A 27,772-nucleotide genomic window follows, 5' to 3' on the forward strand; every position below is an offset into this window, starting at 1 on the left:
GCACTTAAGGTGGAAGAGAAAGGTAGGAGAAAGAAAGAACAAAACAACAGAGGCAGAGGTAGGGGAAGAGATGGTAGAGGCCATAGAGGAAGTTTTGGGGGAAGGAGCACAGATCAACGATCCCAGGGAGAGTCTAAACTTATTGAGCAAAGTGGGGATTCTCAGAGAAAACCCAACTATAGGGGTAGGGGATCAAGCAACCCGAGTAGGGGTAGATCTAATGGACCAAGGAGTGGGTCCTACTTCTCAACCATGAAGTGCTATAACTGCCAAAAGTTGGGCCACCCTACCTATAGGTGCCCAGAGAAGCCTAGGTCATCCTATGGTGGTGAAAAGAGGGTAAACTATGTTCAGGAAGATGGAGGTAATACCAGAACTTCAGTATTGAACCACCTAGCTTTAGAAGATGGTGAGAGTTTAATGATCAAGAGAGTGTTAATGAAGAAGCCACATAGTACAGAGGCCTCACAGAGAAGAGCATTTTTCAGGATTAAGTGTAAAATCATGGGAAAGGTGTGCAAGGTGATCATAGATTCAAGATCCACAGGTAACATCATATCAGAGGAAGCAGTAAGCAAATTGAAACTACCTAGGATACAACACAAGGAGCCATACAAGGTCACATGGTTAAATAAGGGACAACATGTGTTAGTAAATGAGCAAGCCTAGGTAGATTTCCACATAGGTGGATATATAGATAGGATCCTATGTGACATCCTTCCTATGGATGTTTGCCACCTGCTGTTGGGTAGACCATGACAGTTTGACCGAAAAGCACAACATGACGGGGAAAGAAACTCCTACTCATTCCAGAAAGATGGTGTAACCTATAAGATTCAATCCCTCATTGAAGAAGGAGAGAGCAGCAACAAAGTACCTAACATCTTGTTAGTGAGTGAGAAAGATTTCATAAAAACACTAGAAGAAGGTGAAGGAGTAGGATTTGCACTCATAGTGAAACCCAAAGAAGAAAAGGTAGAAAAGAAAGTTGAGATACCATATGAGGTGCAAAAAAATCCTTGATAACTTCAAAGCAATAATCAGTGATGGTACACCTGCAACTCTACCACCTCCTAGAGCCATTAGCCATCAAATTGACTTCATACCTGGAGCCTCTTTGCCCAATAAGGTAGCCTACAAAATGACCCCTGAACAAAACAAAGAGATAGAAAGACAAATACAAGAACTCTTAGACCAAGGGCTGATTAGGAAAAGCATTAGTCCTTGTGTAGTACCTACAGTGCTGGCACCTAAGAAGGGTGGAACATGGAGGCTTTGTACAAATTCCAGAGCCATAAACAAGATCACCATCAGATACAGATTTCCTATACCCAAGATAGAGGACTTGATGGATTGTTTGGGGGGTGCGTAGTATTTCAGTAAGATTGACTTGAAGAGTGGTTACCATTAGATAAGAATCAAAGAGGGGGGTGAATGGAAGACAACTTTCAAAACAAATGAGGGTCTCTATGAGTGTCTTGTCATGCCTTTTGGACTCTCTAATGCTCCTAGCACATTCATGAGCCTCATGAATGAAGTTTTAAATTATTTCATTGGCAAGTTTGTTGTTGTGTATTTAGATGATATTCTTATTTTTAGTAAGACTAAGGAAGAGCATTTGAAGCATTTAGCTATTGTTTTGAGACAGTTATCTGATGAACAGCTAACCATTAATCTAGAAAAATGTGATTTCTTGAAGCAAGAATTGGTATATCTTGGTTTTGTTGTATCAGGAGGCAATCTGAAAATGGATCACTCTAAAGTTGCAGCAATAACCAGTTGGCCAACTCCTAGGACAACTAGTGATGTCAGAAGCTTCCATGGTTTGGCACAATTTTACAGAAAATTCATCAGGGGATTCAGTGAGATTTGTGCTCCAATGTTAGACACCATCAAAGGGGGTGTAAAGGTAAAATTTCAGTGGACAAGTGCAGCCGATAAGGGGTTTGAATTATTCAAAACTAAATTAGCTACTCAACCAGTGCTCATTTTACCTAGTTTTGACAAACTTTTACTATTGAATGTGATGCTAGTAATATTGTTGTAGGAGTTGTTTTTAGTCAAGAAAATAGACCAGTTGCATTCTTTAGTGAGAAGTTGAATGATGCAAAGAAAAAGTACTCTTCCTATGATTTAGAACTCTATGCATTAGTACAAGCACTTAGGAAATGGAGACACTATCTTCTTCCTAAAGAGTTTGTTGTATACACTGATAATCAAGCACTAAGTTTCTTGAACTCGCAGGATAAATTGAATCATAGGCATGTAAAATGGGTAGAATACTTGCAAGCTTACACTTTTACTCTTAAGCATAAGAAGGGTCAGTTGAATAAACTAGCAGATGCTTTAAGTAGAATTTTGTTAACTATTCATGAGATTCAAGTTCAGAGCATTGGTATTGATAGTTTCAAAGACATGTATCATATTGATAATGATTTTGTTGAAGCTTACAAAGTTTGTCAAGTTTTTGAGAATAATTTCCATGGTGCATATGCTGATTTCACTTTGCAGGATGGTTTGTTATTCAGGGGTGGACAGTTGTGTGTTCCAAAAGGTTCTATGAGAGAGAACCTCATTCAAGAGAAGCACAATGGGTGCTTAAGTGGACATTTCGGTCTCAACAAGACCTTAGAGCTGGTTCAAATGTTCTATTATTGGCCTAAGATGCAGAAAGACATCAGGAGGTATGTTGAGCAGTGCTCGGTATGTCAAAAAGAAAAAGGTAATTCCTCTAATGTTGGTTTATATCAGCCTCTTCTCATTCCACATAGGCCTTGGGATTGCATTAGTATGGATTTTGTGGTAGGATTACCTATAACTCAAGTAGGATTTGATAGCATCTTTATAGTAGTTGATCGATTCAGTAAAATGGCTCACTTCATTCCTTGTAAGACAACACATGATGCAAGTCATATTGCCTATTTGTTTTTCAAATAAGTTGTTAGAATTCATGGTTTGCCTACTAGCATTGTTTCAGAAAGGGATGTTAAGTTTCTTGGTCATTTCTGGAAAACATTATGGGAGAGATTGGGTACTAATCTCTCTTTTGGTTCATCTTATCATCCACAAACTGATGGCCAAACCAAAGTTGTGAACAGGTCTCTTGGAAACATGCTTAGGTGCTTGACAAAGGAATATGGGCAGAGTCGGGATCAGCTCATTCATCAAGCAGAATATGCCTACAATGATAGTGTTAACCGGTCTACAGGTAAAAGTCCATTTGAAGTTGTTTATGGTATACATCCAAGGGGTATATTGAAGTTGATGGATATCACTAACTTGCAGCATAAGAGTGGAACAACAGATGACATGGCTTAATCCATGAAGGAGGTTCATGAGCAAGTGAGACAAGCTCTCCAAGATACCTCTCAAAAAGTCAAGGCAAGAGTGGATGCTACAAAGAGAGATGTTCAGTTTTCCATAGGTGATTATTTGATGGTTCATTTGAATAAGGCAAGGATACAAAAGGGAGTTCCAAGCAAACTTTAGATGCGGAGGATAGGCCCTTGCAAGATCTTGTCTAAGTATGGGTCTAATGCTTACAAAGTTGATTTGCCTACTAATGTTTCTTTGTCCCCCATTTTTAATGTTGCAGATCTGATTTCTTTCAAAGGGTAGCCACCTGAGGAGATTCAAAGAGTTTCCGATGTTTCCAAATCCCTTTCTGATCTATATCTCCCTTCTCTTTCTTTTCCCCAAGCAAAACAGGTTCTAGACTCTAGGATTCTCAAAAAGACAAGGAATCACACCTACATGGAGCATCTAATCAAATGGAAGGATCAACCTATCTCAGAGGCCACATGGATACCTAAAGCTAACTTTAAAAAAGTTGGCATACCTTCTTCTTTGTTGCCTCAAGGAGTCACATGACTTCTTTGTTTTGGGGGGAGTATGGTGCAGGAGCACCTAGTTGAGTAAAACTCCCATTTGTTTTTATTTAATGCTTTCTTGTTTGTAATGTCTTGTGTTAGGTTGTTTATGTTTTTTTATGTTGTTATGTGTCATGTTTAGATGTTTTGATCTCATTTTGGACTCAAGAGATCAAGTTTTGCCTTTCAGGCTTTGAGTTGACAATTTTTGGCAAAAATGTGCAAAATTGTCGAAAAGGTCTTCTAATGCATTCAAGAGAATTAAAAAATGTTTGTTAAGTGTTTTTAGGCATGTATAATTTGTTTAGACAAGTTGATAAGGATAGATTGTCAAAAATGCCTTCTTGAGCAAGAAAAGTTATCATTTGGCTTGAAAAGTTGTCAAAATTGTCATTTTCTTGCAAAATGAAGTTATGGAAGCCTCATGTCTATACTGGGGCTTGAAAACCAACTGGAGAAACTATAAGGCCTCCCTTTTCCTTGGAAAGGGTTGGTGATTGTATAAGAAAGAGCTTTTGAATAAAATCATGAAATTTTGGCTTTTATGACTGATTTTTCTCTCCTTTATGTAACAGTCTGTTCTATACCTTCTTAGTCCATACTGTACCTTTGGGAGACATGCATAACAATTATATGATGCTCTCTAGTTGATTTTTGTATTGGTTTCTCTTGGAAATTGGATTGTACAAAATTATTTTCAAACTGTGTGCTTGCTGCCCTATCAAGGGTTTGAAGCTCTAAAATGTCACCACTTGACTAATCCAGGTCTGGGATCCCACATAATGGATTTATTCAAGTTGGCTATCATGTATATACTATACATATGCCCTATTTTGTGCCAAAAGTGTGGTTGGAAGAAGAACTTGAGCGAATACTAGGCAAGTGTTGATTGCTTGGCTAGTAAAATTGAACAAAAACTCAAGATTTGCACCCAAAGGCAATTTGGAGTGAACAAATGAATGAGGCAGAGGTCTGGACATGTGACCAAGTTTTTTTGGCATCATCTTGAAGTTTTAGGATAAGATTCTTCCATTTAATCATTCCTATTTTGTAAACAAAATAGTGAGTTCACTGTTTTTGTGAATGGTATTTGTAAAATGCTCATTGGAATGCTTCAAAAGTATCATCTAAGCCTTGTAACTAAGAACGAAATGTAATAGGAGTTTCTCTAGTGTTTTGCAAACCTCTCTGAGGTATTCTTCCTATTCAAACTCTTCAGTATGCAGGTCTAAAGAGATGGCAGCAGTTGATTGGTAAAAGGCAACAAATTGACAGTGACAGTGGCAATTTATTGTTTTCCCACTTGTTTGTCAAGTGTTTGGCAAAATTCCTGTATGGCAGAGGAAAGGGATACATGTTTAAGACATGTTAGAGGTCTTATGAAGACCTAGACACTTGTAGTGATGCATAAGAAGGTAAACCCAGTGATTACACTTCAAAACCCTCTAAAACCCTACTTTTTAGCCCAAATTTGTGGACAGTCCTCATATCGCAATGACAAAGGCCTAAACCATGAAAATATGTTAGCAAATACCTCTAAAATATCACCCAAGTTTACTATGTGGAAGGTTTTAACCATTGTTGAATAGAATAAGCAAAAAAGTGCCAATTAGGCCTCCACGGGCTAGTAGCCTTTTTGGGTTGCATAACACACAATTGACAGTTTTTGTCAAAATGCTTAGACCCGATTACAAGGAGAAGTTTTGGGCTTATGAAACAAGTTTTATTTGGAACCTTGGACATTGTGCAGCCTCATTTGGGGGTTTTTGACCTTAGTTGACGAATGTAAGTTAAGGGTTATGAACCATAAACAAAGTTTGATTGACAAAACCTTGAAGAAGACCTTGTTGTCCCTACATGAACATGTTGGAATTGCTAATGTACATTGGAAACAACAAGTTGAATGCCAAGGGCAGGGGTTTGAGAATGAGTAGTTGGGTGGAGTGAGTAATTTGAGTAGACAGAGCATGGGTGTGAGCCATCACCTAAAAGGGAGTTTATTAGGCAAGTGAACCATGAAGTACTTGGCACTATAACCACAAGACTGATTGTGTAAACACATACAATAGACTCAACAAGTGTTTGGGTAAAAAATTGAACTACTTGAGCAAATTAGCCTTTTGAGCACTTTCCTAGCAATCTCCCCATCACTCTCTCTCTACTTTAATCTATATATCTCTTTACCTATTGGTAATAGAGCTTTAGTATCCTTCTAATTTAGATGTTTATACATTAGTTATATTTGAGTGTTAATTATTGATAAGGCGATGCAGGAGCATCCTCGGTTCTTGGAAATCTTGCATCAACCAAAAATATTAATTTTTTGTTTTGGCAGTTTCAACATTTCATTCTGCATTTTCTGGCATTGGCTCACCGAATCTTGAGGAGTTGAATTTTTCTTGAGGACTTGATCATCTTCCTTATTCCTAAACCATGGAGCATTTGGATCATTTTCTGGCAAGTTATCGATTCCAGTTTCTGAGACAGTTTTTTCGCACCAGAATAGGTTGGACCTATTTGCTTTGGTGAATCTATCGAATCCCTTTCATAGCTTGCAGAGCCCTATGAGTTGATTTCGATGTTTCTTGGTGTGTGGCGGACCTTCCCTTTGATTCGCACTTCAGCCTTTGGATTTTCTAGAGGAATCTCTTTGGCAGAGGACAACCTTGTTGGTTTTACATGTTTGGTCTTGTTCTTCAGCATTTGATCCTTTTGGGCCGATCGGAGCCCCTTGGATCATATAAATAAGTGTAACTAAGCATTGGAATGTAGATCAGAGGAAATGTAGAGCATAGAAGCTAGATAAAAAGTTTTGAGGTCCCAGTTATGACCTGTTTTATAATTTAGCACATGTTTGTAGCAGGTCAGTGAGCCTAATCGTGTATCCCAGATGTTACCAGTTGCTTGTAATCAGTTTTCATGATCTAATGTATTCAATTTTGCATTGCCTCCATCATAGTTTCTTCTTTCCATTATGTTTACTCTTTCTACCCAGTCCAGATTGATCTCTTTGAGGTCCCTCCTAACCAGTGACTGCATCATGAGGTGTGTGGATTATCTTTCCCTTCTCACTTTTATTTCTAGGGAGGGAGGGAGAAATAGGGAGTAGGTTTGTGTGTGTGTGTATGATTAAAAGGGATATGTAGAGATATAGATACAATGGGTAAGAGATATATAAATAGAGGGAGATATGGAGAGAAATAGATAGATGAGAAGTAGAGAAATATATAAAGAGGGAATGATAGGAAGAGAAGGAGATAGAGGGAAAGATATCTAAACATAGAGAGATAGAGATAGGGAGGGAGAAATAGGGATTCTATGTGTATGAGTGGGAGAGATATGGAGATATAGATAGAGAGGGATAGGGATATAGATAAACAAAGGGGGAGGGAGGGAGATAACTAAAGATATAAATTGATAGATATACAAAGAAAGAGTAATATGGAGAGAGAGAGGGTGGTGCAGGAGCACCAACTAGCACTTTTGGTCTAAGCACGACTTAGGAGTTTTAGGGGCTTTGATTTATTTGTTTTGGTTTGAATAAAGGTCCATGGTGACCATTTTGTATTTCCTTAATTATGTTTTCTTGTAGTGTCAGTTTTGTGTCAATGATAATAAATGAAATATAAAGAAGCTTAATCGGTTGTAACCGGAACACCAACAGTCATGGTATGATTGTTGGTGTCCAGAATCTGAAGTTTTATATGCCTCAAAAATTATGAGGTGAGGGTTGTTGTTGATTGTCACATTTTCTATGGAAAGATTGAAGAAAGGAGGAATTAAAGCTAATCTTTTTTTGTTGCTTAAAAAAATGTTCTCTATGTTCTTTCCTTGGCTTGCACGACCTGTACGATTTGTTATAGATTTGAACTTCAGTCTAGTTAATCATGTCATGGACTAATGTTCATTTGAATTTGCAGGATGTTGGGAGGTGCGGAAGCTAGCAATTATTTTCTTTTCTGCAACAGGAAGAGTTGGAATCCGTGTGGTCTGTGAGGTTGAGGGTCTAAGATGTAAAATAATACCATTCCACCTTGTTCTAAGATAAGACCAAGTGGAATGGATAATGTTAGGGTAGTTTTAATGGTTGCTTTGTGTTCTGTAGCAAAGGATGGAGAGGGGATTAACTCTCTTCAAAGATAGACCTAGCATCTTCAAGTGCTAGGTTAGGAAGTTTATTGTTGTATGTTAAGTCAAAAGACCCTATGAGAAGGTTAGGTGAATGGTGAGAGATATAATTCCACCCTCTGTTGCATCAAGTGGTATCAGAGCATAGTTTTAGATCAAGAGGAAGAATTGAATGAAACTAGGTGCAAGTAAGTTGAAGTCCAAGATACCTCCAAAAGGTTATTCTACAGCTAGGGAGATTCAGGAATTGAAAGATCATCTGCTCTTGAAGGAAAGACTTTTCAAAGAATCTCAAGAAGGAACCTTGGCCCAATTAATAGCTTTGGAGAAGAATAAAAGAAGAGGAATGGTTAGTGGTCACCAAAGTGATGAGGAAGAGAAAGGGGGTGATGGTAACAACCCTCTACATGCGGGCTAGTAGGTGCCAAAGCCACCAATGGACCCTGAAGAGTTGAGAATGATAAGGATTCTCAAGGTTGTGAAAGGGGATAGTGGTTCCATGGCAAAGGTTGAAGTGCCCATGTATGGAGGGAAAAGAGATAGTGAAGAGTTCCAAGCATGGATAGATGCACTTGTCAATTTCTTTGAATTTGAGGAGGTAGAGGATATCAAGAAGGTAAGGTATACCAAAACAAAACTGAAAGGTCCAACACTCACTTGGTGGATTTTTTTTCAAGAAGAGAGGGTGAAAGAAGGTAAAACAAAGATAGTGTCATGGGAAAAAATGGTCTCAAAACTCAAGGCCCAATTCCTACTAGTTGATTATGGTGTGCAAACATTTAGGAAACTTCAAAATTTGAAGCAGAAGGATATGGATGTTATGTCCTATACTAAAGAATTCCACAAACTGACTTTGAGATCCGGACACCATGAAGATGAGGTGGAGAAGATTGCAAGATATCTCAATGAGTTGAAATTCAATATACATGATGAATTGAGCTTGGCCACTCCAAGAACCATGGAAGAATGCTACCAAGTTGCTTGTAAGGAAGAAGAAAAGATGAAGAGGAAACAAGAACAACAAGGAAGAGGTAGGCACAAAAAAAATTTAGGCAAAAGAAATCATAGTGGAAGAGGACCACAAAAGGACCCGGGTGAGCTGAATACAAACCAAGAGTCTAATGGTGATTAAAGATGAAGTTTTAGAGGAAGGAGATCAAGAGGCAGAGGAAGATTTAGTGGACCAGGAAGGGGTTCTAATAATTTCTTAGGAAAGTGCTATAACTACAACCAAATTGGACATCTAACATGGAAGTGTCCTGATAAAGTGGGTACAAGTTCTTATAATGGAGAAAAGAGGAATCAATTTGTGTGGGAGGAGGATGAAGGGAGTGTGAACTCTCCTTCTGTTCATGTCACTCTAGAGACAGGAGAATCTCTAATGATTAAAAGGACTCTAATAAAAGTACCAACCATCAAGGAGCCTCCACAAAGGAAATCTTTATTCCGAACAATTTGCAAATCTTAAGGCAAGGCATGAAAAGTTATAGTTGATTCAGGTTCAATAGATAATATAGTGTCATTAGAAATGGTAGAAAAACTTAAGCTTAAGAGAACCCCTCATCAAAATCCTTATAAGATATCAAGGCTTAATAAGGGACAACAGGTACTTGTGAATGAGTAGGCATGGGTAGAGTTTAATAAGGGTCCTTATAAGGATAAAGTTCTATGTGATATTATTCCAATGGATGTGTGTCACCTTCTTCTTGGAAAGCCTTGGCAATTTGATAGGAGAGCTCAACATGATGGGCATAAAAACATTTATGCTATTGAGAAGGATGGAGTGTCATATACCCTTGAACCACTACAACAAGATATGGGTGCAACTCATGAAGGACCTAGTGTCATGGTGGTGAAGGAAAAGGAGTTTTTGAAGGACCTTGAAGAGGAAAGATGTGGATATGACATTATAGCTAATCCAATCTACAATACTGCAACTAGTGACAAGGAAGAAGTCCCAAATGAAGTGCAGGGCCTACTTGACAAGTATGAGAATATAGTAGTGGAGGAGTTGCCAAATGCTTTGCCTCCAGCCCGAGATGTAAGTCAACACATTGACTTAATACCTGGTGCAAGTTTGTCCAATAAGGTAGCATATAAGATGGCACCTCAACAAAATGAGGAGATCAAAAATTAGGTGTAGGAGCTATTGGATAAAGGTTTAGTAAGAAAGAGTCTAAGTCCATGTGTTGTGCCAATTGTATTGGCACCCAAAAAGGATGGGAAGTGGAGACTTTACATAGACTCTAGGGCTATAAACAAAATCAGAATTAGGTACAAATTTCCTATACCTCGGATAGAAGACCTTATGGACAGCCTAGCAAGTGCAAGGTACTTTTCAAAGATAAATTTAAGGAGTGGTTATCATCATATAAGGGTAAGAGAAGGTGATGAGAGAAGGTGATGAGTGGAAAACAACATTCAAAACCAATGAAGGCCTCTATAAATGGTTAGTGATGCCCTTTGGGTTATCTAATGCCCCTACTACATTCATGAGACTCATGAATGAGGTCTTGAGAGATTTTATCAATAATTTTGTAGTAATATACCTGGATGACATTTTAGTCTACAATAAGACAAAAGAATAACACTTGGAACACTTGGACAAGGTGTTAAGGAGATTGAATGAGGAAATACTAATGATCAACCTCAAGAAGTGTGTGTGGATAAAAGAGGAACTTGTCTACTTAGGTTTTGTGATCTCCCAAGGAACTTTGAAGATGGTTCCCACCAAAGTAGAAGTGATAATTAGTTGGTCTACACCAAGGACAATTGGAGAAGTTAGGGGTTTCCATGGTTTGGCAAGTTTTTACAGAAAATTTATCAGAAATTTCAGTCATATTGTTGCACCGATGATTGACACCATTAAGGGGGAGAAAAAGACCAGGTTTCAATCAACAAAGGAAGCAGATCAAAGTTTTAAATTCTTGAAGAAAAATGTATCACAACAGCCAATCCTTACTCTTCCCAATTTTGGTAAGGTGTTTACCATTGAGTGTGATGCTAGTGGGTTTGCAATAGGGGTAGTATTAAGTCAAGAAGGAAAACCAATTGCATTCTTTAGTGAAAAACTAAATGAAGCCAAAAATAAATATTCATGATATGATTTGGAGCTTTATACCATGCTCCAAGCACTTAAAAAATGGAGACATTACCTTCTACCTAAGGAGTTTGTAGTATTCACTGATAACCATGCTTTGAGTTTTCTTAATAGCCAAGAGAAACATAGAATATCTTCAAGCCTATACATTCACCATCAAACATAAGAAAGGTCAAGCCAACAAAGTAGCTGATGAATTGAGTAAGAGAGTAGGATTACTGCAAGAAGTGCAACTTCAAAGTGTGTGAATAGACAGTTTTAGAGGTATGTATGCTACTGATGCAAATTTTAGTGATGCTTTTAATGTATGCCAACAATTTCAAGGTTCATTTCATAAATACTATGAGGATTTTGTGATACAAGACAGGTTACTCTTCAAGGGGGCCCAATGAGGGAGAACTTGGTGAAAGAAAAGCACTATGGTACTTTAGGGGGACATTTTGGTTGTGATAAAACTTTGGAACAGGTCAAGAGGTTTTACTATTGGCCAAAATGCACTTGGAGGTGAAAAATTTTATCAATAGTAGTATGATATGTCAAAGAGATAAGGGCTCAAGTTCCAATGCCAGTTTATATCAACCTTTACCCATACCAAGCAAACCATGGGAGTCAATAAGTATGAATTTTGTGTTGGGACTACCAAGGACTTCAAGGGGGTTTGATAGTGTTTATGTAGTAGTGGACAGATTTAGTAAGATGTTACATTTCATTGCATGTAGGACAAATAATGATGCCTCTCATATTGTACATTTGTTCTTTAGAGAGATTGTCAAAATTCATGGTTTGCCATTGTCTATAGTATTAGACAGAGATCCCAAGTTCATTGGCCATTTTTGGAGAACCTTGTGGAGAAAGCTAGGGACTAATTTAACTTTTAGTTCTACCCACCATCCTCATACAGATGGGAAAATTGAGGTTTTGCATAGATCTTTGGGCAATTTATTGAGATGTTTGACAAAGGAACATAAGGAAGCTTGGGATTTGATCTTGTCATAGGCTAAATATGCCTAAATGACTCAATCAACCGTAGTATTGATAAAAGTCCATTTGAGGTTGTTTATGGAATGCATCCAAGGGGATTCTATGAGTTGAGAGACATAAGTGGATTGAACAAAAGAAGTGCACATGCTGAAGATTCTGTTGTAACCATGAAAGATATCCATGAGAAGGTTAGAGAGACTTTGAAGAAGAGTGTGGGAAAGTATAAGGAAAGTGCAGATTTGAGAAAGAAAGATGTCCAATGCAAGGTTGGGGATATGGTACACGTTTGCTTATCTCAGAAAGGAGAGGCTTTCAAAGGAAAAATACACCAAGTTAATGATGAAAAATATTGGTCCTTGTAGAATAGTACACAAGTTCGGTCATAATGCATATGAGATTGAACTCCCACAAGGAGTTGCTATCTCACCAATTTTTAATGTGGGTGATTTTCACCCTTTTAAGGGATCTATTGTTGCAGGTCAGGAAGCAGGTGAGCCTGAGGATGTTGATATGGATTGGATTAAAGATCTTCCACCTAATAAACCTATAGAACTTGAATCTATCCTAGATTCCAAAGTGGTGAAGAGAACAAGAAGGAAGGAGTATAAAGAGTACTTGGTCAAATGGTTTGGTTTACCAAATGAGGATGCAACCTGGATTTTTGAAACAAACATTAACCAGCATGGAGTCAAAGTTGAAGACCTCATTTCATCAGGAGGATGAAATATTCTCCTCTCTGGGTGTATGGTGCAGGAGCACCAACTAGCATTTTTGGTCTAAGCATGACTTAGGAGTTTTAGGGGTTTTGATTTATTTGTTTTGGTTTGAATAAAGGTCGATGGTGACCATTTTGTATTTCCTCAATTATGTTTTCTTGTAGGGTCAGTTTTGTTTCAATGATAATAAATGGAATATAAAGAAGCTTAATCAGTTGTAACTAGAACACCAACAGTCATGGTATGACTGTTGATGTCCAAAATTTGAAGTTTTATATGCCTCAAAAACTATGAGGCAAGGGTTGTTGTTCATTGTCACATTTTCTGTGGAAAGATTGAAGAAAGGAGGAATCGAAGCTATTCTTTTTCTGCTGCTTAAAAAATTGTTCTTTGTGTTATTTCCTTGGCTTGCACGACATGTGCGGTCTATTACAGATTTGAACTTTAGTCTGGCTAATCGTGTCATGGACTAATGTTCATTTGAATCTACATGAGGTTGGGAGGTAAGGAAGCTAGCATTTATTGTGTTTTCTGCAACAGAAAGAGTTGGAACTCGTGTAGTCTGTGAGGTTGAGAGTCTAAGATGTAAGAGAATACCATTCCACCTTGTTGTAAGATAAGACTAGGTGGAATGGATAATGTTAGGGTAGTTTTGTGTTCTACACTAGAGGATGGAGAGGGGATTTACTCTCTTCAAAGATAGACCTAGCATCTTCAAGTGTTAGGTTAGGAAGTTTACTGTTGTCTATTAAGTTAGAAGACCCTATGAGAAGGTTAGGTGAATGGTGAGAGAGAGGGAGGTAGGTAGAGAGAGGGGGTGGAAAGGGAGAGAGAGAGGGATAAGGAAAGTGAGAGAGTGGAAGAGAGCTAAATATATAGAGAGGGAGAGAAGAAGAGGGAGAGAGGAAAACTAAATAAACATGTGTAGAGTTTTGAGAGGGAGCTTGAGAGGAAGAGAAGGAGATGGAGAGAGAGTGAGATAGAGGAGGGCATGATTAAGAGGTAGAAATATAAGTGTAGAGCTTGAGAGAGAGAGAAGGAAGGAGGGATTCAATGAGATTTAGAAAGATAGGTCTAGAGAGATGTATAAAGAGGGACAAAAAAAGATGAAGGGAGCAAGGGAGAGGTGGAGCAATAGGTTTAGATCTTAGGAGAGAGAGATATGATGGTTTTCTTAAAATTTGTTGCTCTCCTTAGGAAAATGCCTTAATTTTTTATTTTTAATCTCATTTAATGTTTCAAGTATTTTGAGACGATTGTTACAAAAATAATCACGAAAGAAGGAATTCATATGTAAAAATTACAAGCATTTGATGTTTTAGAAATGAAGGATGAATTAAAATTACTTATAGTTATTATTTTATTTATAATATGGAAACACTAACCATTCCATTATGTTGATCTTTGAATCACCTTTCCAACATCTATAAAAAAATCAAAATTTTTGTAATAAATGTAAAAGTTTTGCCCATTTTATTAAAATATGTTTTTCTAGGATTTTCAAAACATAAAATAAAAAAAATAAAACAACAACTTGAGGAAACGGGTATCCATTTTTTAAATGAATATTTTTTTTTTCTAACATAATTTTTTCCCTCTATTTTTCCCTCAGGATCGCTTTGGTATTTTGCTTGGATGTGCCAAATCTGGAAAGTCAACACAAAAAACATGTTTAGAAGTTTTCCTTGGTTTTCCAAACTTTGCTTATGTGGCTGACAACTTTTTTTTTACCCAAAATTGATGAAGTGAAAAGGGTTTTTTAAGAAAAATTTCAACTTCCCACCAATATAAATTTGGTCTTATTTTGAATTTAGTAAATTATTATTATTAATTTTTAACATATATTATGACTAAAGTCGTAATTGATAGGCTAATTGGAAAATATCTATAGCTTTCAAATGTTTTCACACTTTTTGAATCTAAAAGATGCACCACATTCTATGCTTCACATACCATAGGATTAAAAAAAAAAATCATAAAGTTCTAACCAAGTTATGGTGGTTAGACCTATGAGTTTTTTATTTTTTAAAAGTTCTAATAAAAAAATTCATAACTAATTACTTAGCAAAAAATTACAAAAAAATATTTTTCGCACCCAGGCATGTGTCCTCTATTTATATATCTAATTTTTTTTGCTTGTACTTAGGTTGGTCAAACATACACCTACCTTTTATTAGTTTCTTAAAAATTTAGTACTATTGCATTGAAATTTTAAAATTCCACCAAATGGATTTAACTTTTTTCAAAAAAAAACTAGTAGCTGAGAAACTACATTCAATTTTCTATAGTTTATGTTGTTACATATTTTTGAAATTATGCTAATAACCTATTCAAATTTTCATGTCAAGTTGCTTAATTCTTTTTTCTGAATTTTCATCGCCTCTTAAGGGCCTAGTTTGGCCCCTCATGATCCTGTACATATCCTAAATTTTGTATGTCGTGTTGATACTTTTGCACATTTCCATGACATTTATTAATATTTCTAAAACCCTGTGCTAAATTTAAAGAACTAAACTTGATTGCTGGTATTTTGATAAATGCTTGCATATGCATGTGATTATTACTAAAATATGATAAAATGTCATGTTAAATTGTGATGGACAAGTATTGAATAGAAAGAACTAGTCTATTATGTATCCAAAAGAAATCAAATTAACCAATTTCTAACATGTAGCCCTGGGAGTTGATACCTACAATTGAATGACTTTCAATCAATAGTAGAAGGGATGAACACATGCAACCAAGTGGTCGTGGATCTGCAACAACAAGAATAAACGTTTGAAGCTAATGTGGTCAAACCCAAGGAGATCAAGCTTTCAAGTTAAATTTCTACTACTAATAAATGAATATTGCCATAAGAACAAAGGACTATTAGATATCAATTAATGGCGATGTCTTTTTTTTTTGCACAATTTCACTACTTCCCTATACATGCATGTATGACAATTTATAGATCAATTTAAGTCAAGAAAAGTGTAGTAGGATTTCATTTCTAAACCTTAGATAACTTGTATAATCCTCTTTGTATTTTACGTTAATGATTTGACATATGTAGTTATGAATTGTAAATGTTTAGAGTTAATCTCTACATACTACAAAATTCTGCAAAACAAAATGTAATGTAAATTTCCAGGAATTTTGTATTTCTCCTTGAACCAAGTAATACAAGTAAGCCAACCTTATATCTATTTGTATGGAGTAATTAAAATTAAGGATTGATTTTTGATTGATAAATAATATGTGTGAATGAGTAAAAATACCCCAAGGGCCCACTTGAGGTACATTGTCACTCTTCTATTTAAAATTAGTAATTAAAGGAAACTTGTAGCCATACAATGACAATTTCCACATAACTCAATTGAGAGACCAATCAAATAAATACATAGAATCCATATTTAAAGAATATACAACATATCCATCAAATTTGACACAAGATATACCCTAGAAAAACCCTCATGAGGGAAAAACCCAGCTTCCAAAAGCATCTATCATCCATGTATTATCAACAATGCAATATTACAAATACAACCATGAAAGCTTTCAAAAACCCAAGCATCAAGAAGCAATTCATGTGAACAACCATTTAACCACACATCCTATGTCGTGCTTCCAACCTCTACAAATGATAAACATGGATAACTCAAACAACTATCTGTGTGGTTTCTTTTATAGACACAAGATCTCACAGAACCACCAAGTGGTATTACATCAAAACCATGTGCTACAAAACCATGTTCTAATACCATGGTATAATTACCCCATTGACCCTAATATTGGGTAATTTATTAATTTACTCTCTCCAATATTAAATAAATATATTATAATATATCCTAATGCTACAATACAACTCATCAAGTGGCCCCAAGAACATTTCAAAGGAATCTCTACACTTTACATGTCCATCTGCAACTCACATAATAAATAAAATGTTCCAATTATAAACATTATTATGCAAGGTTTAGAACACCTTTTATCCCAACATTTTCCCACTTGTTGTATGCATTGCATAAGGAGCAATAAGTAACCACATCATGAATAAGGGAACAATCCCTCTAGCCACATATACCATCATAGAATCAAAGTGCTCCATCAAGATACATATAGAAAGAAACAAAGTGACCACCATCTCATACATGAATTCTCTCACTCTCCACCATGCCACTACCATTGGATATGGAAGAGGTCATACAAAGATAAAGCCACACAATCTATCACAACAAATGATAAGTCCTACCTCAACTAATATCCAAACACTCAATAGAAAGGTATAAAATGCATTGGTAGATATTAAGAACCAATAACCATAGCTGAAATATCACCCACAACAAGTGCTAACATCTTAAACTATCCATATCTCTAAGGCATGCAAATTATATAAAGTGAATCACATATCATCAACATATACAACCCATAACATGCAACAATAAGCTTAAAGTGTAATACATATCACATACACACCTAGAAACTTGCACTGCATAGGTAATGTCAAACCTGAAATGAATCCACTAATAGGATCACATAGAAAGAGTAACCATATCCATGTAGTATCAAGGAACATCCACATTAATATGAAAAACTTGTAAACCCATAACTTGCAAGTACAAATCTCACCACGAGTCTCCAATACTCTCCCATCTTCTCCACAACCAACAAATGAAAGAGATAAAGGAACCTCCATGTCATATCCCACATTAAAACACATGAACACAAACTAGTGATCACATAACTCCATCCAAACTCAAATCCAATGTAATGTGAAATTGAACATCCAAGAAGATAACCAAGACCAAAAAGAAAGATAATATAAATAAAAACCTTTAGCATGTCCTTCTACATACACCTCTAAATTACAACTGTGTCAAGTATGATCTCCTCCATAAAACCTTAAATGAAAAGTCATAACAACACCCAAACCCATTCAATCCCTTGGATCAAACAAACATATATATCATGTAATCAACATGGATGTAAGCCTCTCATAACTAAGAAGATCAAACTAATACTATTCCCAATCCACATGAATAATCCCAATAGACCATCTCCCAAACTCAATAACAATAAATTCTAGCATAACAATAACTCAAATGCATAAGGAGATAACCAATGCCAAACATCTCTCAAATTGAATCCTTCAAAATAACCATCTATACATACCTATGAAAGATAAGCCTAAATATAATGTACTTAAAAGGAACAATGGGCAATACCTCTCAAGTAGTAAACCGTTGAGTATACCAAGACTGGGGAATGAGAATGCCCATCAAGCTATTCAGGTCACCATGACTCACACTAAGAACAATCTCCTCTCAAGTCCATACCAAGTGAATTCTCCTTGGTCTTCCTATTGAAACCATCAACTGTATCATCGCATATCTCTAAGCACAAGAGAATAATAGCATCACCTATGTCTCCATATATCCATCAGCACTTGTAACCTATCAATCCATGCCAAACTCCAAATGCAAAATAGCACCATCATGAGGTAATCAAGAAAATAATCATGTACTCAATACAAAGAAAACTAACCAAGATCAATGTCAAAGCTCCAACCGCATAATCAAGAACATAAACATGACTACATGATCTAACTATCCCCTCCTAGGAGATAACATGCTCCATATGAACATACCAAATAAATGTACCTTGCCAAAACTCTAAATTTGTATCAAGAGTAAACCATGACATAAAAAATAACCATCTTATCAAACAAGGATAACATTCCAAATGAAGGCATAAACCACACCTCAACCAAGGAACTCAGTGAGTCCTCCAAGATGTCCACATCCTCAAATAATCATGAAGATCACCATCTCCTATAAGTGTACCTGCAAATGTGAAAGAGTCTTTTGTAACAACAAGATCTAAGACATCCTCCAACATTTTCACACTAAGAAATCATCCACCATATACACACTAAAAAGATCATCCCCCGTCCAATGATGAATTCACATCACTACCACAAGCTCCCACTAAACTGCAATACCAAGCTCTCCATAGCATCATGATAATCATCTCTTAAATGAAGATCATCCAATTCTACACACACAATTGAAATGTCAAAAACATCAAGTAAACTAGGATCTCTAATTCAAGAAGATACAAAACTTCCAAACAAATAATCAAGAACCAATCCTACACCACCACATCATCACTGTCAAAAGCTTCCACTAAATGTGTAACCAATCTATCCATGCTAAAACAGAGAAAATTATATATCAAAATTCAAGTCTCGGCCTCTTTGAATGCAACCATGGTGTCTGTCCTGTCCCATGAGGTCAAATACAAAACCTCACCCCCAAAATCAACATCCATAGAAACCCACTTTGAAAAAAATATTATAAACCCAAATCTACAAAAAAATGCCCACAAATTTGCAACCCCATAACCTACAACAAACCCTCATGTATTGCCTTGTTTTTTATTCTTTCATGTGTTTCATATATTCAACTCTTAGGGTTATATAACTAAAACCATAGGTCTGATATCACTTGAAAGGAAACTTGCAGCCATACAATGGCAATTTCTACATAACCCAATTGAGATATCAATCAAATAAACACATATAATGCATATGCAAAGAATAGACAACATATTCATAAAAGTTGAAACAATATATACCTTAAGAAACCCTCATGAGGGAAAATTCCAGCCTCCAAAAGCATCTATCATTCATGTATTATCAACAACGCAACATTACAAATACAACCATGAAATCTTTCAAAAGCCCAACCATCAACAAGCAATCCATGTGAAAAAACATGTAACCACACATCCCATGCCATGCTTCCAACCTCCACAAATCTTAAACCTAGTTGACCTAAACAACTACCCTTGTGGTTGTTTTTATAGACACGATCTCCCACAAAACCACCAAGTGGTATTACATCAAAACCATGTGCTAATGCCATGGGCTAACTACCCCATTGACCCCACATCTAATATTGGGTACTTTATTAATTTAATTTTTCCAATATTAAATAAATATAATAGAATATATCCCAATGTTACAATACAACTCATCAAGTGGCCCTAAGAATATTCTAAGGGAATCTCTACACTTTGCAAGTCCATGTGCAACTCACATGATAAATAAAATATTACAATTATAGACATTAGTATGTATGGTGTACAACATCTATTTTCCCAACAAGTAATTGATATTTGTATTTAATCATTAGTTAGTTATTTATTAGCTCATGTAACGACCACTAATTAGTATCAATTGTAGAACGTTTAGATGTAATTACATATGCCCATAGCCATAAATATGCAGTATAAGCAATAGAAAAATTATTTAGTTTTTTGTCAAATACCTTTTAGTTCATAAGTCTAATTATTTTCTAATCCAATAATTTCTTCACTATACTCAACATTCTCAGAATGTGAGAAATTACAGTCTATAACCTTGTCGGAGCTCTAAAAGCTTATTGGCAGCGAGGCTCTATTTGGGATGCTTTTGAAGTTAGGATAATCCATGTAGCTATTCATATAGGATGCTAAGGATCTTTAGTGAACACAAGAGTGGGAATTAACTCATTTGCACACACATGGGCAAAAGAAGATCAAAGTTTCAAGAACCAATGGGGAAGTTTTCTGCGCCTCCATTTGTAAATCCTAGTCACTAAGTGTGTTAATTTGGATGTTCCAAGGGACCTTAAGGATCAATTGACTGCTTATATACTAAATGTTTTGTACCTCCAATTCAATTGGTGCATACGAAATGCTAAACAAACACAATCGTCCTTGTTCGAATAAGAAATGCATATTCATCATGCATATTGAAATTAGCATAGGTCATGTCAAAAATTCATTGTCTTCACATGCATTCTACAGATCATGATGTCATATAGGTCTACACATTGGGGGCATAATTGAAAAAATCCTAAACATCATAAAAAGTTCTGAAAAAATTCAAAAAAAAAAAAAATACCCCCCAAAAAATCAAATAAAGTCCTTGAAAAGTACCAAAAACATTCACATACAATGTCCTGAAGAAATCAACCAAAAAAATTCAGATATAATTCACAAAAATCCAAAAACAATAAAAAAACTTGCAATAAAATGTCTCGCAAGAAACAAACATCATAGCAGACATCCAGCAAATGCTTCGCACAAAATTAACAAAGGATACGACTATCCAGTCAAACATCTGCAATCAACTGATCAAATTGTCTTATCAATAGTATCATATCCATATCAAGTGATCATTATCTTATCTTAAACAGAAGAGGATACACTCGAAATCAGACAGGTCAATCTTAAATGGGCTCCACAACTTTCTAAGATCAAACATTATCAACCATCACATCAAGCAACTGAGAACGAAGACACAAGGTCAGTATAGCTGCTGAATTTTGTTCGGGTTATTCTTTATCTTTTATAATTTGGTGACAGATCATGTTCCTATGCTACTCAAGGATGTCCACAAGTGACTAGAGGAGTCGGAATGGGCATTATCTTTTTCTTTGTTTGTTGTTTGTGGTGTGGACCAATGAAGTTCTGGGGCAATAGTTCCAGTGGGTGTCTATGTTGGTATGTTCATTCGGCAAATATCCTATGCAAAAGTCAAGGATAGTTATGTTTGTGACTATCCCACATACCTCAACCCCTGACACTACAACCAGAATGGAGGCTATCATAGTTAGAACCCAACTCAAACAAAGGGGTATCTACTTTTCCTATCTCAATAATGACCTTCTTTTAGTCAAATTTTCTCCCCTTTTTCAATAGGTGGATATATGCTATCTTTTTATTTACTTATGATGTTGTAATGGATTTTTATTTCATGTAATATGTTTGAATGTCATTATAATGCAGGCTAGGTGTTGTAGGCTTGAATTTATTTCCCATATATGAGACTCTAGGTAAATTTTTCCTATAGATTGTGAAGTTTTGTCACATGTTTATCCACAAAGAACTAGGCCAATAATGCAACTTGAAAATTGTGCAAGTCTTTGGACACCTCCCATTTTTTCTAACAGGAAACATGTCGTGATGTGGTTACGATTGCATAAAAAGAATAACAATGTCACTCATTCCTTCAAGTGGCACACTAAGATGCCACATGGCACCCTGATGCATTGCACTGGGAACCCAAGTCTTCAAACTAAGAAGGAGATGTGTAGGCTTGACACATAATAGCCTCCATGTGAGCTTAACTTTTAAATGCAAAAGGAAAGCTTTGCAAAAAAGGAGAAATCTCCCAAAAGAGGCCCATCCAAGGCTTGAAAGCATAAGCTAAAACATGAAGATAGAAATTCTTTTGAAGGTCAATCACTTAAGCATTGTTTCTATCAATGCCTTGAGCCAAAATCTCTTGTTAAATGCTATTTTTGATATACTTTCTCTATAGCTCTCTCCCCGACTTAAGGGGAACCTCTACTTGTGGAGGTGAGAGTTCAAACTCTAGTTCGCAACCAAAATTGAAAATAAAAAAAAGGGAAGTCTGCCAAACTATAGCTTTGAAGCGTGGATTGCAAAGATGTTCATTCCACTTGAAAAGGTTATGTTTTATGTTGTAAGGCTTCAAAGAATTTGTCTAGATAAATTATCTCTTTAAAAGAGAAATTGTTAAGGGTCAATACAATAGCCTTCATATGATATTCCATCTATGCCAATGATTGCAAAATAGCTTCCACCTCTCAAACACTTGGAGACTGACCTAGGCCTTGGAATGTTACCCAACCTTGTTTCTTTCCTTTGACCAACTAATTTATTTGGTCATCTAATAGGACTATGGTATCTAAGAGGAAAGGGGAAGGGAACCCCGATTGGACAAGCTCCTCAATATATCCCTTCATTTCTTTCACTACTTGATCTAAGGCATCTTAACATGTCTTGCACTTGATGGCTATTTTATTATAGTTGAGGAATTTTTCAAGTTTCCTTGTTGCTTGCCTCTATGGACACCTAAAAATGTCTCATTAATCATGTACTAATTATTCCTCTAATTGATTAAATAATTCTTTAATTCTTTAATTAAGTTAACTAATCTTATTCTTCTAATTTCATATTTCTTCATCATCTTATTGTTAGTTAAATGAGAGGGGGGCTGAATCAGATAAAATCACAATTCAATGATCTATCCAGATTCAACCTCAGTAGAACTTACTTGACATGCAACTATGACTATAAATCATTCAAACTCATAAACTTATAAACTTGAAACATCAAAACACATTTAACACCAGATTTAACGTGGAAACCCAAATAGGGAAAAACCACTATGGGATTTTGGACCCACAAAGAAAATATACTCTTCTAGATCGAGTATGCTCAGTTAAAAGCCAATCCTATTAAAGATTACATAAACACATTTGCTAGATGTGACCGGGTCAAGGGATTTCCCTCAGATCTATCAAAATATTGCACTTTGTTAGAAGTGACCTTGTCAAAGGATTTCAAACACTCAATTAGAATGTTACCTTGCTAGAGGATTTACAAATAAGACTATTAGGTCCACTTGGTTAAGAGATTTCCTATCACTTACAAAAATAAATAACAGTAATAAAATATATCTGCAACTTCACATCTGAAATTGTTAGAACATAATGTTATTAGGGATCACATCCTTATAACATTTATATATAATGTTCTAATATAAGGTTAAAAAAACCTTATATATTGTATGCTTTATAAGCATATCCTATTTGAAATAATTATAATCTAATAACTATTAGATTATTAATTATTTATGAGTGGGAGTTATTGAAAAGGTGTGACTAGTGAAGTCACCCTTCCTCCTATATTTAAGGAGGTTTTCTCTCATTTGAGAGGTGTGTGAATTTGGAGCTTTATGGTGAGTTGTATCACTATGCATATGAGGTATTATTGGCCATGTGGAAGTATTGGAGGAGTGTCCCCATGTTCATGTCTATTTTATTATAGACTGTATTTGTAAGTGTTTTAATTAAATGATGCTTTATGGGGTTTTTTACCCGAAAGGGTTTTCCCCATGTATATCTTGTGTAATGTGTACATTTTGCATGTATGTTTCATATTTCATTTACTTTATAATCTTGTTTATAATGATTAGTATCCTTAGATCCTAATTTCTAACATGGTGTCAGAGCAGGTTAGGCTATACTAATCATTTTTACAAGTTATATTAAAAAATACGTTGAACTTGATGAAAAATCTCTTTATGAAAATTCCTACAATCTATGCCACAAATATGAGTAAGTGACATAATTGTTCATTGCTATTTTTTGAGGAAAATGCATGATATATTACATTAGTTGAGTAGTGTGATTATAAGGACACCTTTTCCAAAAATAAAGGGCTAGCATTTGGGATTGCACTTCAAGAGGTATATATATATATATATATATATATTTTTTTTTTTTTCAAGAAATTTTTGCTTTGAGAAAATTAGACAAATGTTTTTTTTAAAATTATTACTTTCCTCTATCAATTTTGGAAATATTGAATATAAAATTTTTTTGTGCATCTTGTATAATATTAAAAAATAGAATTAATTTTTTGAATTACATGTATCATTATATTAATTTAACATATACTTTTAAAGACCTACGAAAGGTACATATTCATTTGAAATATTAGAATGCATTTTTTCACCTTCTTAGGTACTTAAGTGATATTAGCTAATCATAACTCTTTTAAAAAAGACTAGAAGATCTCAAGTACATGTTAGGGTTTCAAGCAGATCCGAAGCAAATATGAACTAACAATTATATGCATATTTAAATACAAAAGATAAAGAAATAAAATAGGACACAGATAACACAGAGATTTAATGTGGTTCACCCAGAATGGGTTATGTCCACCATACACAGTCGTCCAATCTTTCTTATTATCCAGCAAAAATAGTACATCAACCTTACAATGCCTTAAGCATCCCAGCCACTTATAACATGCGTTTTTAGGGCAACAAACAAAGTCAGCCTTTTTAGGGTTTTATTACAATGTCGGTTTTCATCAACGAAAAACGGCAAAAAACATTTTCTCGGGAGCTCCCGCCCCCGAACCCTTGCTTTTCTCGGGGGCTACTGCCCCCGAACCCCTGCTTGGGGCCCGACCCGACCTTGGACCTCGACGAGGATATGTGCTGAGTGTACAGTACTTTGTTGATCAGTCGCCACATTTCAACAATCTCCCACTTGGAGACTGATCAAGCTCCACACTGAACAATCTCCCACTTGGAGACTGATACTACACGACACCATTGTACATGCAGCATCCACTGGATAAAACACTAGGACTTGACTGGTATAAATTCCACAAATATCAATCAAGAAGACCAACAGAAACTGATGAAGAAATCAGCTTCTCCTGTGGAACAGCCTTCGTGAACATATCGACAGGATTCTCACTGTTAGGGTTCCCACAGATACTGAGAGGGGGGGGGGGTGAATCAATATTTGACCGGTAATGTGATTTTCTTGAAATAGAACATGCAGAACATAAAGTAACAGTATACCGGTATGCAAGAATTAATGTAAATAACAGAATCAAAAACATCCACATGAAAAGAACACCATAACACAAGATGTTTAACGAGGAAACCCGGTGTGGGAAAAACCTCGGTGGGATTTGTGACCCACAATATTCACTTACTGGCCAATAAGAGAATATTACTTACAATAGGGGCCTGCACATGCAAGAAGGCCAACTGCCTAGAGCACACTGCTCAATAAGAAGTCACACTGACTTACAATGAGGATTTACACAAATCCAATATTATGTACTGCTTTACAATAGCATCTTCAATGCTAGATTCAGTACCGGTTCTTGCTTTGTTCTTTACATATACCCTTGACCTACAATTCGCACATTAGGTCTGCCTTATAATTTTCTTTATACTTCCTATCCATATATTACAAATGTCTACAATGATCTCTTTTATATACAAGAGTCATTTTACAATTTGCCAAGTAGGCTTACAATAATAAACAAAATATTACATATCAAAAATCCTGTTGGCCTCTGTGCTGATATACATGTTCTCTTCTGTGCCAGTGTACATCTTTTGTGTCGGTACCGGTGTAGAGTGATCTTGCTGATGTCGGTGCACTGTCTTGCTTGAATAATGTTTTGCCGGTATAATGTCTTGCCAGTGCCATAGGATTGCAATGTTGCCTGTGTAATATTTTGTCAGTATAATGTCTTGCCGGTGCCATAGGATTGCAAGGTTGCCATCAATGACAAAACCTTCAATCACACACAATGTCTCATTGGAGTGTCCATATGCCAACAATCTCCCCCTTTGGCATTGATGGCAACACTCATGAAAAATTTCAAAAGATATCCAAAAAATGTGTAGACCAAAAATTTTACCAAAAATGTGAGAGCTCCCCCTAAGCATGTGATCCCTGTGTTTTGAATTTTCTCATCCTACTACTCCCCCTTTGGCATCAATGACAAAGGTTAGTAGATTTTGTAGTTGTACCAATCCATAACCTCAACCTTGTAGTTGGGTAGTTATTATCTGAAGAATATCTCCCAAAATTAAGTTTATACCATCCATAAACTTCCTACTGTCTTTTATTGCTGTCTCGGTTCTGTATACTATACCGGTGAGATGCAGCAAGTGCTCTGTCGGTGTTTTGCTTCCCTGTGTTAGTGCCTCTGAGATTTCCTTCTGCAAAGATGCTAAATAGTCCAATCTTGGACTTAGTTTAGATCTCAAGAATTTTGCCTTGTTTATTATTTTCTCTTTCTCTCTTTCTAATTTGAGCAGTTCTTCCTCAAAATTTGTTATCTTTTCCTCAAAAACTGATAATGTATCGGGTGAGTTAACAAAATTATCTACAAGTTTATTGATCTCTTCCTGTACCTTGCTCATCTTTTTGTCTACATCTATGGTCAAAAATTTTATCTTATAGGTGTCTTTGTACAGAGTTTTGTACTCTTTCAATAAATTGCACAGTTCCGGTAGAAGTGTGTCAATTTCCCTATTACACTTCTTTATTCCTTCCTCAAAGAATTTTTGTTTCTCTTTTTCTACAATTTCCTTTACAGATTCTACCTTTGTTTGCTCAAAATTTCCAGAATTATATTTACAAAGTGTATCCAACTGGCCTAAAGAATCTTTATTGTCTATATTACAATTAGGAGCTATTGATTTCAAAAATGGAATTGAATCATCTATTGCTTTATAAGATTGTGAGCTATAATTAGTTATTTTCTTGATAGATTCAAGTAATACCTCAGTCACATTTGATGGTGACCCAACAAACTGAGTACTGGTGGAAGTGACCATGCTAGTATTGACCTCTGGTAGTCTGTTTGTGTCTGCATTTCTTTAAGCACGAGTTTTCCTGCTTCATTTCTTACCGGTGGCATCTGTTCTGGAGCCTTTAGCTCTATTGGTTTCTCTGTTTGTGTTCAAGATTCCATCTTTTCCTCTGTATCTACTGCGGGTTTCTCTGTGTTTCCTGTTGTCGGAGGCTCTTTGGCTATACCTGATTTATCTGGTGTATCCTTATCTACCACTATGTTGATCTTCTGAGTATCAACATTCACAGTATATAGGACTTTAGGATTAGGATTATTATCCTCTGTATCCATACTCTCAGCTGCCGGTTGATCTTCTGTAGTTGTTGTTTTTACCGGTGGAGTATTTAAAGGAGGTGGGGGTAAGTTGTCTCTAATCTTGATACTTGGTGGTCCACCAACTTTACCTTTCCCTTTGTCCTTTTGATATACCAGAATGGGCTTGGGATTCCTATATTCTTCTTGTTTTTCTTTTTCAACCAAGAATGTATCTCAACCATTTTCTGTTTCCTTTGAAACTTCTGTAACTCTACCTGCCATTAGTGAAATTTGCCGGTGTGCAATGGAAAAAACTGTCCGGTTGGCCTGAGCTATCAGATCATCAATTTCCTTAGGTGAGTTAACCGGGTATACTGCAAGTAGTTTTTCTATTTTAATTTTCTTATCCAATTCAATTATTCCTTGCCTTCTGGCCTCAAGTCTTTTATATAGTTCATCAGGAATTTCATTTAAGACTTGCAACA

At 35.9% G+C, this 27,772-nt stretch overlaps 1 protein-coding gene across 1 annotated transcript; it reads left to right on the plus strand.

Moving 5' to 3' along the window:
* The first annotated feature begins 8,433 nt into the window (after nucleotides 1-8,433).
* Nucleotides 8,434-10,134, plus strand: LOC131032466 (uncharacterized). Its single transcript, XM_057963441.1, has 2 exons — nucleotides 8,434-8,613; nucleotides 9,622-10,134. Exons 1-2 carry the CDS (start codon nucleotides 8,434-8,436, stop codon nucleotides 10,132-10,134), a joined length of 693 nt encoding a protein of 230 aa, XP_057819424.1.
* Nucleotides 10,135-27,772: the final 17,638 nt, after the last annotated feature.

Source organism: Cryptomeria japonica, chromosome 3, assembly GCF_030272615.1.
Source record: "Cryptomeria japonica chromosome 3, Sugi_1.0, whole genome shotgun sequence".
Lineage (NCBI taxonomy): Eukaryota > Viridiplantae > Streptophyta > Pinopsida > Cupressales > Cupressaceae > Cryptomeria > Cryptomeria japonica.